Source organism: Dasypus novemcinctus, chromosome 14 (genome assembly GCF_030445035.2).
Source record: "Dasypus novemcinctus isolate mDasNov1 chromosome 14, mDasNov1.1.hap2, whole genome shotgun sequence".
In the NCBI taxonomy this organism is placed as follows: domain Eukaryota; kingdom Metazoa; phylum Chordata; class Mammalia; order Cingulata; family Dasypodidae; genus Dasypus; species Dasypus novemcinctus.
This window is the reverse complement of record NC_080686.1, coordinates 4,503,348-4,519,131: the sequence shown is the minus strand read 5'-3', so window position 1 is coordinate 4,519,131 and position 15,784 is coordinate 4,503,348. Positions and strand designations below refer to the sequence as shown.

The following is a 15,784-nucleotide window of genomic DNA, read 5'->3' as shown; positions in this document are numbered from 1 at the left end:
AAAAACTCTTTTATTTGGGAAATGGACTTTGGCCCAGTGGTTAGGGCGTCCGTCTACCATATGGGAGGTCCGCGGTTCAAACCCCGGGCCTCCTTGACCCATGTGGAGCTGGCCATGTGCAGCGCTGATGCGCGGAAGGAGTGCCGTGCCACGCAAGGGAGTCCCCCGCGTGGGGGAGCCCCACGTGCAAGGAGTGCGCCCGTGAACGAGAGCCGCCCAGCGTGAAAAGAAAGAGCAGCCTGCCCAGGAATGGCGCCGCCCACACTTCCCGTGCCGCTGACGATAACAGAAGCGGACAAAGAAACAAGACACAGCAAATAGACACCAAGAACAGACAACCAGGGGAGGAGGGGAAATTAAATAAATAAATAAATCTTTGAAAAAAAAAAAAAACTCTTTTATTTAATGTTTCCGCCTTTTGGTCAAGGTCTTTTTTCAAATGCATCACTTGTTGGTGTGCTTGTTAACAATCCCTCAGTAACAGGAAGGCTCATCCCTGGGAGTCATGTCCCATGTCAGGGGGAAGGTAGTGAGGTTATTTACTGAGTTTGTCTTAGAAAAAAGCCACATATGAGTAACAAGGAGGGATTTAGGAGGTTAATTAGGCATTAATTATAATTAGGTTAAGTTTCATTTTTATAAGAATAAAGTTCATTAGTACAAACCTTAGGGTCAAGGGCTATTGCACTGTGTGGGTCTCTGTCAAGAAAATTTATCTAGGAAAACATGAATATATTCTTATCCCATAGAGGTATGTATTAGGTGCATTTTCCCCATATATCCACCTATTATTGACACTCTGTACTAATGACATAACTTTGCTATAGATCCTGAAAGAACATTCCTACAATTCTTTTCTTAACCACAATCCTCAACAACCCAAGATTTCAATAAGTTGTACAGCCACCCATTTTATCCTCTAACTTTACTTCTACCATCATAGATGGCCCAAACCTTCTCCTTTCAACACCACTGATCCCAGAATCTCAGCAGATGTGCAGTTAACACCTACTCTCCATTTCTTCAGACTTGCCCAAGACAAGTAACAAAAATGTTGGACAAGTCCCATCTTAAAAACAAGGAGAATTTATAAAACTGCTAGCAAAAGAGTTCCTTCCATCTGCTTCATAATATTTAAATCCCCTCCCAACGTGAAGCAATCAGCAAAGACATCATCCCAAATTTCTCAAGATTCAGGAATGAACATAAGAGAGTAGAGTAACCAATATAAATGTGATTTATTTTATTTTAATTATTATTATCATGTGGTAATGGAAGAACTTGTAACATTGATATAGTTTTTATGAGAGGTTTTGAGGGGAGGGAAAGGATGACTAGGTGGAACACAGAACATTTTAGTGCATTGGAACTTTTCTGTATGATACTGCAATGACAGATAAATGACACTATGTGTTTATAAAAATCCATAAATCCCAGAAGACAAAGTGTAAACCATAATGTAAATTATAGACCTCGATTATTAGCAAAGCTTCAATATTGGTTCAATTTTAACAAATGTACCAAACTAATGTAAGATGTTATTAATGGGGAGAAATTGGGGTGGGAGTAGAGGTTATGTAAATCTCCTATACTTTTTATATGTTATCTGTAATCTAAAGCTTCTCTAAAAATTAAATTTACTATTATAAAAAATGTATGTTCCTGTGAAAAGTTGTGTAGATCTGGAGAGAACAGCAGCAATGAAGGGGCTTCTTTTAATCTTTAAGAGACAGATGAAATGAAGATACAAGAGAGAAAATCTAAACTGAAGTTCATAGTCCCCAGAAAGAGGTGTGAATGGGAAGTCTTCTACCATAAGAATGGACAGTTTAGAGCCATCTTTCAGTAAAACAGTCTCACAAGTTCCTTGCTTGTGATCCTGAACCATCTGTACCTATATACACAATAATGAACACCCAGGTATTTATAGTTGAGGGGGGCAGCACTTATTGATCCTGAGTTCTGTACAAAGCCTCTTCAGATCTGCAGAATTCTGGATATTTCTTCACAGTTCCCTGTGATTTTAATGACTAATAGACTTGTGAATTGAACTTAGATAGAAACCACTTCACACATTAGCTGATTGAATTTTTGAAAATGCGTAGTATATTGTTAAATGATTTTACAAATGTGAAGAAAATGAATTCATATATAAGGGAACATTCTAACCATACTCATTGTTTAAAAGTGAAATATCATGGATATTTCTTGCATTGTGATGAGTCTATAGATTTACTTGAAACTGATGAAAATGAGTGCTTTAGTTATGAATGTTCACGTGAAAGTTTTATAATCAGCAGGAAGTCATAATTACAAGTTTTTTGGGAAATTTCCAGGCATATATCATATCATATACCATGTGATATTACTTTACAATAGAGTTTTATGTATTCAGAGTGTGTGTCTGTGAGTGTATCTGAAAGGCAGTTTATCATTGAGAGTGATCTTATTGAAACCCCAAACACATTTTGAGTTTTATATACACAATCTCTGCTTCCTTAGTGCTATTATTTTGAGCATCACACTCAGGACATTGGTAAGGATGGCATGTGTAAACCCAAATTTCTGTGATGTTTTAGGAGTTAGTCAACTTCAAAGATGTGGCTATAGATTTTACCCACGAAGAATGGGCCCTCCTAGACCCATTTCAGAGAAAGCTGTTCAGAGATGTGATGCTAGAGAATATCAGTCACCTGGTCTCAGTGGGTGAGTCTCAAAATTTATCTGTCATCTCTATTTTTCTCTATCAGTTAATCTGTATTTCTACCCTCCATCTAACCCGTCTACTGTCTACCTTTATATCTATCATAAATTATTTTATTTATTCAAATATCTAGATCAACTTCTCAATATTTTTGTATAATTAAATTCTCTTACATTTTATTTTAGTAAGCTATATTATTTTATATTATTTTATAATGTACTGCTACCTAATGAAATGAAATTTGTTTCTTTACTTTTTACTTAAATTTATTTCATCCAAATAGAATTTAATCTTCTTGACCACACCGTCATATCTTTTTTGTATCTGTTTTGAATCAGGGCAGTGTTGAAAACTCAAAGAATACTTTTTCAAATAAATAATTGGCTGTTTAGAAATTCCATATAGAATTTACACCATTCTGGTGGAGTTTATGTTTATTGAATTACTATCATACTCTATGAAAATGAAGAATTTCTCCCCATATAGAATATAGAGGCTTCTGCTGTCTCTCTTTGAACTTGTGCATGGGCAGAACAACCAGTAGTCCTCATTGAAATGGGCACAAGGTCAAGAGGTAAATCTTATTGAAATAATGTCAGTGTTTTCTGTGTTCAAGGTATTGTTTACATCGCTGACCTTCCGTTCTTATTCTTGCCATGGACATCATGATAGTGCTCTTTATTATCCCAACTCAAAATACAGATTTTTTTTTCCTACAAACAGGATATCAGGTCTGCAGATCAGATGTGCTTTCTCAGTTGGAAAAAGGGGAAGAAGTGTGGAAAGAAGGAATAGGATTTTCTCAAAACCAGATTCCAGGTGAGCATAAAGAGCATGTACTTTATAGAAGACAGGCTTCATAAGATAATGATTAGGTGTTTGAAAATATCCATTTCAGGTTTCCTTTTGTAAGTTATGATTTCTGAAAGGTAGGTGAGGATATTGGAGGATTTTACTCACATGGAATCATTATTTCATACACTTCTCAAGCTGTATTCAAGTTGGCTTTGGGATAGGGATATTAATTTGCTATTGGAATTAACCTTTCACAAAATGATTCTTGTCCTGGCCCTACTCTTGAAAGATTTTCCTCTTTTTTTACCTCCCTGAAATCCAAACTTCTATTTATTTTTCTCATATTTCAGTTCTGAAAATCTTTTCTAATTGTAATGTCCTATAATGTTTTCTTCTGCCTATTCATTAATTTGATATTCTTTCCCAGCTGTGTGAATGTTCCAAACATAATGACAAAGATATGTGGAAGTAGCCAACAGTCCACTAATGCCACTGTAACAACTTTTTGTGTGTGTTTTTCTCCAATTATTACAGGCAGGAAAAGTTTTCTTATAGAACAAGAAATGACATTCATCCAATCTATCTGTGAGAAAGACACTTCTTACGTCATATCATTGGTAAGCTTCAGTGTGTGAACACTAGTTTTCCAAATAGATACCTAGGATAGAATAAATTGGGAATTCAGTAAAATCATGTAACTGTAATTAATGTTGGGATGAAATGCTGATCCAGCAAAATTCTCTTTTGGTTTGAAGTTATGGAAAAATTAATTTGAACAGAAATCCTTGATTTGATTGCATAAACATGGTTCACATATATAATCTTTGAAACACCATGGAATTCAAAATTGATTGGAAAGCTCTGTAATTGGCATGTTTTAATAGAGAAGATCTCTATGCATGGAGAATAATGTGTATATGGAAGTAACGTGGGAAAGGTATTAATTGGAGATCCCTGGAGGATTAGTCTAGAATTCATATGTAGGGAAATGCAGACATTTTGATATATGGACAAATGTTTTAAACTCTCATCTAATTCCCCACAGCAGAGATCTCACACTCAAAAGAATTCCTTAAAATGTAATTATTTGCATGAAGATTCCACTCACAGAGCCACTGTGACCCAACATGCATTAATTCACATGACAAAGACACCATATTGCAACAAATCACTTGCAGCTATCCGAAGTGACCATTCATCTTTTAATCAACATAAGCAGATTCACACTAGAAGTAAATCATATGAATATCACCAAAGTGCTAAAGCCTTTATGAAACACTCTGGCCTTAGGCAATGCAATGGAACTCACATTGGAGAGAAACCCCATGAATGTCATCTATGTGGGAAAACTTTCAGTCAAAGTTTTAATCTTCGACAACATGAAAGAACTCACACTGGTGAGAAACCCTATGAATGTCATCTATGTGGGAAAGCTTTCAGTCAAAGTTCTAATCTTCGACAACATGAAAGAACTCACACTGGAGAGAAACCACATGAGTGTGATCTTTGTGGGAAAACATTTAATCAATATTCTCATCTTAGACAACATGAAAGTACTCACACTGGAGAGAAACCCCATGAATGTCATCTTTGTGGGAAAGCTTTCAGTCAACATCCTAATCTTAGACGACATGAGAGAACTCACACAGGAGAGAAAACATATGAATGCCGTATATGTGGGAAAGCCTTTGCTCATTGCTCTTCCCTTAAACAACATGAGAGAACACACACTGGAGAAAGACCCCATAAATGCCATCTATGTGGGAAAGCCTTCAGTCAATATTCTCATCTTAGACAACATGAAAGAACTCACACTGGAGAGAAACCCTATGAATGTCATCTATGTGGGAAAACTTTCACTCAAATTGCTAATCTTCGACAACATGAGAGAATTCACACTGGCGAGAAGCCATATGAATGTCATTTATGTCAGAGAGCTTTTGCTCATAGTTCTGCTCTCAGAAAACATGAGAGAATGCACACTGGTCAGAAGCCCTAATAATATCACCTATATGCGATAACCTTAATTTTTCTAACCTTAAACATGAGATTATTCCAAATAAAGAGAATTCCTATGAATTGCATCAATGTGAGAAAGTCATCAGTTAATATTCTGACCTTAGGTAAATTGAGAAAAATTACATTGTAAAAGTTTTGGATTTGGAAAGGACTTCAGCCATAGATTAACCTATAAGCATGCTGGAAAACACACATACTGATGAAACACTATGCTTGTAATCAATCAACATTGAAGTTCCCGTAGTCATCAGTCCTACTTCCATGAATCTAAGGAAATTCATACTGGAGAGAATCCAGGTAAATATCATCTATCTATCAAAGACCTCAGTAGATGGTTTGATGATATATCACAGGAGAGAACTCAAAATATAAATATAATGAAAGTAGAGAGTCCTCATGTACCATTCCATAGGTTAAACAAACCTGAGAAATCACATATGAGAAATTCTATGTCCGTACTCAGTATTGGAGTGGCTTAATTTAAGCCTTATCCTTTAAATAAAATGAATGAACTCTGCAGGAGCGAAACACTAAGCCTGTAATCATTGTGCCCTATCATTTAGCCAAATGCAATCCTTGGTATACTAAAGAAAACTCAGTTTATGAAAAACCACAAAAGTATGAAATGAGAGGGAAACATCGTTACTTGGAGGATGAAACCCCTTAGGATATTTCCATAGAATTCATGATGGTCAATGTACTTGTGAAAATTTGAGATTATGAATCCCCAAAAGAGAAAGATTATGTTTGGAAGCTAATTTATTCTTCTGGGTATGATACCCTTTATAGTGGATTCATTTAAGGGGCCCTTGAATAAATTGCCTGTTAAGATTCGGGATTTGATTCCACCATATCAATAAGGCATGACTCAGGTTGAGTTCCTGTCCCCTTGGTGGGCTGATATAAACAGACACTCACTGAAGAAGACATGCAGAAGAGAGAGTTCTCTCATTATTGATCCTGGGTTCCCAGGGAGAGAAAAGCCATGTACTTGTTTGCCAACTGTCCTTGGGAAGAGAACAGAACAGCTGACACTGATATAGAAAGCCTGGAAAGAAATGAGCCTTATGCCAGAAGAGAGATGAAGCCCTGAGAGACAAGCCCTATGCCAGTCTGCAGCTGAGAGAGACGAAGCCCAGAGGGGAAGGCTGAACTATTGCAGAGATCAGCAAACATCTTGCTTCAACATGAGGCACTGACTTTGGTGAGAGAGTGACCTTGAGTTGAGAGGGTCTTGTAACTGGGGTCTTGTAACTGTTAAGTTTTTACCCCAAATAAACTCCTTTTATAAAAGCCAACAGATTTCTGGTACTTTGCATCAGCACCCCTTTGGAAAACTAATACAGAAATTGGTAGAGAGTGAGGTATAATCTGTTAAAATTACCAAAAATGCTAGAATGGTTTTATAAATGGGTAAGGGGTATTTTTTTGGAGGAATTGTGATGTGCTTGATTGAAAAGGCATAGATTGCTTTGAAGAAACTGTTGGCAGGCATATGGAGCCTAAATTTATTTTTGGTAAGGCCTTAGAAGGAAATGATGAAACTGTTATTGGAAATTGGAGGAGAGTGATCTGTGTTTTAAAGTTGTAGTAAGCTTAGCAAGATTGGCTCCTGATATTATATAGAAGACAGAATTTGAAAATGATGATGTTAGACATTTAGCTGAAGAGCTTTCCAAGGTAAAAGTGGAGAATGTGGCCTGGTTTCTCCTTGCAGTTTACAGCAAAATGTGAAAGGAAACAGATAAGCTGAGAACTGAATTGTTGGGCACAAAGAAACTAGAGACTAATTCTGGAATCTCCAAGACTCTGGAAATCAAGCCCCAGCACCCAGATGTTAGTGCTCCATTTGCAGAATTAACTAAACTTAGAACTTTTAAGTTAGGATTGAAAATGTAGTTATCCAGGAAATAACTGGAAAGTCTTACCATCTGATGGCTTGGACCCCTGCTTTCCTGCATGCTAAACCAACATGCTTTTTGTGAGATCTGTATGAACAAAATCACTGTCAGCCTTGACTAAAAGGGACATGAAGGGGAGAGATGGAAGATAAAATGGCTTTAAGAGGAAAATCATGGAAGCTGAGATCTGGAATTAAGACATCTCACTGGGCCAAGAGAGGGACCCCACCCATGTGTACAGAGAGGTGAATTTGCCCTGGCATTTGAAGAGGGTGGTTGTTCCAGCCCATTGTTCAGGGAAAGTTTTGCTGCCCCAGGCTACAGAGAGGGTGGAGCACATTCCCTATGAGTTGGGGAGAAAGAGGTCACCACCCCACTGCTCTAGGGGGGGACTGGCTTATTCCCCATAAATTAGGAAAGACCAGGTCACCACCTCACTGTTCCGAGGTTGGTCCTGTATGCCAGAGATTAGGGAGAATCTTGGTGCCACCTCACTGTACTAAGAGGATTGAGACTAGACCCCAGAGATTGGAGAAAGTGTGGCCATCATCCCAATGGTCTTTGAGGGTGAGGTTTGGAGCTTGCTTGCCACCTAGACACTTGATAAGTGTTGAACCAAGAAAATTGTCATTGGGCAAGCCTGTGGAAAGTGTGGGCCTTCATGGGTCCCAAGGAGAAGAAATCATCTTTTTAAGAATGACTCTCAGACTTTGAAATCTAATGGAGTATGCCCCGCAGGTTTCTTGGCCTATTGGGAACCTGTGCCACATGTTTCCCTCCCAAATTCTCCATATGATAATGCAAATATTCATCCTGTCTTTCCTTTTGTATATTGGAAGCCGATAACTTGTTTTATAAGTTTTACAGTTCTACAGCCAGAGGGGACTTTGTCCATAGACAAACTGTATTCCTATAATTGATTGTGATATGATTTTTTTATACCTAGAATTGCTACTGAAATGATTTAAGGTTTTTTTTTGGAATATTGTAATGTCTTTTTGTGATTCAGAGGGTGGAGTGTGACAGTTTGAGATGATTTATGAATCCCCAAAAGAGAAAGATTATATTTGTAAACTATTCTTCTGGGTATGGTGCCTTTTGATTATATTGGATTCAATTGAGGGGCCCTTATTTAAATTAATGAAGATTAGGGTTTGATTTGACCATGTCAGTAAGGCATGACTCAGTATGAGTCTGTGGCCCCTTGGTAGGCCAATATAAATACACATCCACTTAAGAAGACACATGGAAGAGAGAGATCTTGTCATTTTGATCCTGGGGCCCCGGGGCCCTGGAGAAAGAGCTATGTGCCTTATGTTTTGCAACTGACCTTGGGAAGAGAACAAAACAGCTGAGACTGATATAGAAAGTCTGGAAAGAAATGAGTCCTATGCCAGGAGAGAGATGAAGCTGAGAGAGATAAGCCCTATGGCACCCTGCTGTGAGAGAGAGAAAGTCCCGAGGGGAGGGCTGAATCCTCACAGAGTTCAGCAACCATCTTGCTTCAACATGTGGCAACTGACTGGTGAGAAATCAACCTTGAATTGGACTCTTTAGAGTCTTGTAACTGTAAGTTTTTACCCTAAATAAATTCCCTTTATAAAAGCCAGCAGGTTTCTGGTACTTTGCATCAGCATGCCTTTGGCAAAGTAGTAGAGTATTCAATGGAAAATCATAGGAAATCATTTATTATGAGATTGGGGAGCTTGTGTGTATGAATTATTGTGTTTCTGTGAGTGATAGTGTTTGTGGGGTTTGGGTAAATGATTGGCTATTTGAGGGCTGACATCAGAGGTGGAAATGTTATAGGTTTGGGGATAGGAGAATGTGTGAAGACCGTGATTTGGAGTCTTCTAGGGTGAATAAATATGGTTCTGTGGTTGCCACTACTGGTCAGTGATGAACATTTCTTTGCCTCAGTGATTAAATATCTATAGGGTAGGAACAGATATGTTTGCTTTTTTCTGATCATAGAGGAAATAATACTTCATCTCAGTGACTAGACTCTTTATCACTGAGTGTGAGGGTCCTACACACAGTAGTTAACTGAGCCAAGCAGTGGTTCAGATAGTTCCCATTGCCCCTCACTAATGGCACAGTAAGGAATATCAGCCAGAACCCACTGCAAACTCATATGGCTCATTATTCCAAAAGGTACAAAGCCCATAGGCTGTGCCATTTATAATGGTCCACATTTGGAAATCCTGTCCTTAACATTAATTATTGAAAAAAAATTTTTTTTTAAGATTTATTTATTTTATTTATTTCTCTTCCCTTCCCCCCTCCCGCCCCAGTTGTCTGTTCTCTTTGTCTATTTGCTGCGTGTTCTTCTTTGTTCGCTTCTGTTGTTGTCAGCAGCACAGGAATCTGTGTTTTTTTTGTTGCGTCATCTTGCTGTGTCAGCTCTCCATGTGTGCGGCGCCATTCCTGAGCAGGCTGTACTTTCTTTCGCGCTGGGCGGCTCTCCTTACGGGGTGCACTCCTTGCATGTGAGGCTCTCCTACGCGGGGACATCCCTGCGTGGCAGGGCACTCCTTGCGCGCATCAGCACTGCTCATGGGCCAGCTCCACACAGGTCAAGGAGGCCCGGGGTTTGAACCGCGGACCTCCCATGTGGTAGACGGATGCTCTGACCACTGGGACAAAGTGTGCTTCCCAGTTATTGAAAAATTAAGATCCAGAACATGCCTGTATGAAAAATCTTCCAACTAATTCATAGATAATTTTAAAAGACTGCTGAATACTTTCCTACTAAAATTGGGGCCACTAGAACTATTTCTGTTCTCACTACTACAGCTCATATTTTATGTAAAATGGAAAGGCTGAGTTCTTTACCCTAAATAGAGTTTACTCAAAGGATGTCTTCTCTCATCATTTCCATTATATACAAATATAATGCTAAATTGGCTTCAGTTTGGCTGATCTATCATTGAACCAGCACTGAGCATCCAGGGTTCTTGGGATTCCGATGCAGGGAGGGAAGGAACTTTATCTGCTATGGCATCAGAATCAGTTTTGATGGGTGCCTGTGTCACCCACTCATGCAATTGTGTCACTTCCTGGGAGCTTTAGTAAGCATGGTCCTGAGTTTAGGCCATCATTTGGCAGTGCCTGGGAAGTGTTCTAATCACTCAGGACCGAGGATATGATAGAGTTTTCTAGACTCAGAAGGACCTGAGATCTCTTGATAATTCTTTTAATTTCAACCAAGGCCAGAAGTTGCCATTTGAAGTAGTATTGGGTTGTGTCTGGGAACTCTGTGGTCTTAAAACCAATGGCTCTGCTTTCCATGTGACCCAGTATAGAGGTGCCAGGAGGATACCAATTTTATACTGGCACCAATATGTAAATAGCCAAATAAACTGCTGAGATTCCTTTTTGGAGGCAGGTGACTTTAGAGACAGCAATTTGTCCTATAATGGATCGGGGATCCAGTGCTGGACTCTACATGATATACTAATTAATAAAGTGATCTGCTAGGCAGGACCTTGGGTCTTGGAATTTTATGGCCCAGCCAGATTCTTGAAGCCCAGTTAGCAATGTATGCAAACCCTGGACAGTTTTTCTTTGCACTGGCCTACCAACAAGATGTCATCAACATAAGGGAACACTTGGAATCCTTTGAGCAGAGGTAGTTTACTCAAATACTGCCCCACCTGTTGGGGACAGATAGTGGGGGAGTTCAAATATTCATGTGGCAGTTCAGAGAAGGTATACTGTAGGGCTTGCCATTGGAAAGCAACTTGATCCTAGTCTTTTTCTCAGAGTAGGATGGCAAAAAAAAAGGCATTCGTTGGTCAACAACTGCATATCAAACGGCAATAAAAGCCATAATACCTGGGTCTAGGTGTCAAAGGGGGAATGTCTGTATTCAAGCTCCAGTAGTCTATAGTTAGCCAACATGCTCTAGACACCTTTTCCACTGGCCTCACCAGGTTATTATAGGCAGAGATGGTGAAGCAGATGCAACCATTATAGAACTCATAAAAGACAGAAGATCTTTTATGAGTTCTGTAATGTCATTTTCTCCACCAGGAAGGCAATATTGCTGATGTTAAGACAGTGCAAGGAGGACAGAGCATTGGAGATGTACCATCTGTCACTCCCACATCTATGGTGGCCAGAATTTTTGGAGATAGTGGAAGCAAGCAATTTTAATCACCTGTGGGTTATGCAGTGGTGTAGGATGTATAAGTACTCTCTATATTTTAAACATTAATTCCCTACTCCCTTTTCACCACCATGTCCCCTGTGAAACTATCTTATAGATTCTGACTATATGAGTATGTTGGTTATGCTGTAGTTATTTCATATCCATGAGATCACGCAATATATGTACTTTTGAGTCTTATTTCACTCAATTTATTTTGGGCTTATGAATGTTCTTGCAATATCAGAACATCATTTCTTTTTTAAATGCTGAAAAAGATTCCACCATGTGTATATATCCTATTTTATTTATTCATTCATTTGTTGATGGCTATGGGTTGCTTCCATGTTTTAGCAACTGTGAATAATAATGCTGTTATGCACATTAGTGTGGAAATATTAGTTAAAGCCACTGCTTTTAATCATTTTGGTTATATACATAGTACAGGGATTGCTGGATCCCGTGGTAGTCTTATACTTAGCTTTCTGAGGAACTACCAAACTATCTTCCACAGTAGCTGTACCATTTTACATTTTTACCAGCAGTAAATAAGTATTCTTATTTCCCCATATATTCTCCAAAACTTATTTTCAATTTTTAATGGCAGCCATTCTAATAGGTGTGAGGTTGTATCTCATTATGGTTTTGATTTGCATTTTCCTGGTGGCTAATGTTGATGAGCATCTATTCATGTGCTTTCTTGTAGTTTGTATATCTCCTTTCAAGATGTCTATTTAAGTCATTTGCCCATTTTTAATTATTTTTGTTAATTTGAAGGATTCCTTTATATATAGTTTTATTGGATATGTGTTTTCTATATATTTTCTCCATATGTGTGTGTGTGTGTTTGTAGGTTGTTTTTTAATTTTCATGGTAAAGTCCTTTGAGCACCAGAAGTATTTAATTTTTATGAGATCCCATTAATCTATTTTTTCTTTTGTTGCTTGTGCTTTGAATGTAAAGTCTAAGAAACCATTGCCTAAGAAAAGGGCCTGAAGAAACTTACCTATGTTTTCTTCTAGAAGTTTGATAGTTTTTAGCTCTTATATTAAGGCCTTTGACCCATTTTGAGTTGGTTTTTATATGTGGTGTGATGTAGAGATGCACTTTCTTTTTGCCTGTGGAGACCCAGTTTTCCCAGCACCATTGTTGAAGAGATGAATATTTTCCAATTGAGTGGTTTTTGTCACCTTGTCAAAAATCAGTTGGCCTTAAGTGTGATCACAGATTTCTGAGATCTCAATTTTATGCCATTATTCTATAAGCTCATTCTTGTGTCATCACCATGCCATTTTGAGTACTATGGCTTTGTAATAAGATTGGAAAGTATGAGTCCTCCAACTTCATTCTTCTTTTACAAGATTGCTTTAGCTATTTGAGGACCCTTACCCTTCCATATAAGTTTGATGATTTACTTTCATGTGTCTTTAAAGAGGTTGTTGGAGTTTTAATTGGGATTGCATTGAATATATAAATTGTTTTGGGTAATATTGATGTCTGTACTATAGTCTTTCAACCCATGAACATAGAATTGCCTTACATTTATTTAGATTTTATTTAATTTATTTTAGCAGTGTCTTATAGTTTTCTGTGTACAAGTCCTTTACATCCTTGGATACATTTATTCTTTGATATTTGATTTTTTTTAGTTGCCATTGTGAATGGAATTTTTTTCTTCCTTCAGTAGAAGCTGTACTGATCTATGGGTGTTGATTTTGATTTTGCCAAATTAATTTATTAACTATAGTGGCTTTATTGTGGATTTTTCAGGATTTTCTGTGTGTAGGACCATGTCATATACAAATAGAGTTTTACTTCTTTCTTTCCTATTTGGATACATTTTCTTTCTTTTTTTTTTTTTGCCTATTTGCTCTGGCAATTACTTCTCATACACTACTGAATAACAGTGGTGACAGTGCTCATACTTATTTTATTCTAGGCAGAAAACTTTCAGTCTTTCACCATTAAGTAGGATCTTAGCTGTAAACTTTTCATATATGTCCTTTGTCATATGGAGGAATTTTCCTTCTATTCCTAGTATTCTAAATGTTTTCTTTTTAATCAAGAAAGGATGATGCATCAATTGAGATTCCCATATGGATATTTTCTTTCAGTCTGGTAATGTGTATTATAATAATTGATTTTCACATGTTGACACACCCTTATCAGTGATAAATTCCACTTGGCCATGGTTTATACTAATTTTTTTTCTTCTAAGATTTATTTTTTATTTATTTCTCCCCACTTCCCCACCCTCCCCACCCTCCCCACCCCAGTTGTCTACTCTCTGTGTGTTCTTCTGTGTCCACTTGTATTCTTGTCAGCGGCACCCAGAATCTGTGTCGTGTTTTGTTGCGTCATCTTGCTGTGCCAGCTCTCCATGTGTGCGGTGCCATTCCTGGTCAGCTCTCCTTATGGGGTATACTCCTTGCGCATGGGGTTCCCCTACGTGGGGGACACCCCTGCGTGGCGTGGCACTCCTTGCGTGCCTCAGCACTGCGCATGGGCCAGCTCATCACACAGGTCAGGAAGCCCCGGGTTTGATCCTTGGACCTCCCATGTGGTAGGCGGATGCTCTATTCATTGAGCCAACTCTGCTTTCCACTAATTTTAATGTACTGTTAGATTTGGGTTGCTATATATTTGTTGAGAATTTTTGCAACTACATTAAGGAGATATATTGGTCTGTAATTTTCATGTAATGTAATAATGTTTATTTGGCTTTAGTATGAGTGATGTTGGCCTCATAGAATGAATTAGGGAGTTTTGCCTGCTCTTCAGTTTTTTGGAAGTATTTGAGCAGAATTGGTGTTAAGTCTTTAAATAATGCTTAAAATTTTCCTTTGAAGACATGGTCCTGGGATTTTTATTGTTGGGATTAGTGATTTAAACTTGCTACTAGTTTTTGGTTACTGAGATGTTTCTTTTGGAGTCAGTGTACATAGTTTGTATGTTCCTAAGAATTTGTTTATCTCATCTAGGTTATCTAATTTATGACAGCTGTTCATAGTATCCACTTATAGCCCCCCTTTTTTATTTCAGTGGAGTGGTAGTAATGTCTCCCTTTTCAGTTCTGCTTTACATTATTTGTATATTCTTTCTCTTTTTTTTCTTTGTAAGTCTAGCTAAATGTTTGTCAAGTTTATTGATCTTTACAAAGAACCAGTTTTTGGTTTTGTTAATTATTGTTTTCTATTTCATTGATCTCAGCTCTGTTCTTTGTTATTTCTTTCTTTTTCATGCTTCAGGTTTAGTTCAGCTCTGTCTTTGCTGTGTGCCATAAGTTTTGGTATGTTGTATTTTCATTTTCAATTACCGCAAAGTATTTCATAATTATACTTCTGATTATTTCTTTATCCTAAAGGTGTTTAAGAGTTTATTGTTTAATTTCCATGTATTTGTGTATTTCCGCCCTTCTCCCTCTGTTATTGATTCCTAGCTTCATTCCCTTGTGTTCACAGAACATACATTGCATGATATCAATATTTTTCAATTTATTGAGACTTGTTTTGTGACCCAACATATAGTCTAAATTGAAGAATGATATGCACTTGAGAAGAATGTGTATTCTGGTTTTGTTGGGTGCAGTGTTCTATATAAGTCTGTTAGGTCTAGTTAGTTTAGTGTATCATTCAAGCCCTGTACTACTTATTGATCTTCTGTCTAGATATTATATCCCTTATTGAGAAGAGTGGTGTGTTAAATTCCCCTACTATTAATGTAGAACCATCAGTTTTCTCCCTTCAAATCTTTTGGCATTTGTTTCTTTCTTTTTTTTTTTTTTGATCTGTTGTTAGGCGCATGTATGTTGATAATTGTTACACTTTCTTGTTGAAGTGTACCTTTAATCAGAATGTAATGACCATCTTTTCTCCTCATATCTTTTTTTTTTTGACTCTAAGTCTATTTTATCCTCTTTTAGTATAGCCATCTCTGCTCTATTTTGGTTATAACTTGCGTGGTATTTTTTCTCCCATCCTTTCACCCTCAACCTATTTGTATCTTTGACTTTAAGGTGAGTCTCCTTTTTTATCCATTCTGTCAATTGCATTCATTTGACTGGAGAATTTATTCCATTTACATTTGAAGTCACTACTGATCATACAGAACTTTCTTCTGCTATTTTGCTATTTAGCCTTTGTAAGACTTATACCATTTTTGACCCTTGCTTCCATTTAAGCCTATACTCATATTTATTTTGAGTTCCTTCTCATT

The 15,784-nt window shown here is 37.6% G+C and overlaps 1 protein-coding gene across 6 annotated transcripts in view; it reads left to right on the top strand.

Moving 5' to 3' along the window:
* Window positions 1-15,784, top strand: part of LOC101414607 (zinc finger protein 596-like) — a 63,401-nt gene that overhangs the window by 35,442 nt on the left and 12,175 nt on the right. For 2 of the 6 annotated variants that reach the window (XM_058275467.2, XM_071207801.1), the window contains 4 exons: window positions 2,580-2,706; window positions 3,428-3,523; window positions 4,034-4,116; window positions 4,548-9,028. In XM_058275467.2, coding sequence (XP_058131450.1) covers window positions 2,580-2,706; window positions 3,428-3,523; window positions 4,034-4,116; window positions 4,548-5,498 — 1,257 coding nt within the window. In that variant the 3' untranslated portion in view covers window positions 5,499-9,028. Of the gene's footprint in view, window positions 1-2,579; window positions 2,707-3,427; window positions 3,524-4,033; window positions 4,117-4,544; window positions 9,029-15,784 lie in introns of those variants that run through there. The other 4 variants (XM_058275466.2, XM_071207800.1, XM_004470672.5 and 1 more) reach the window with 3 other exon arrangements.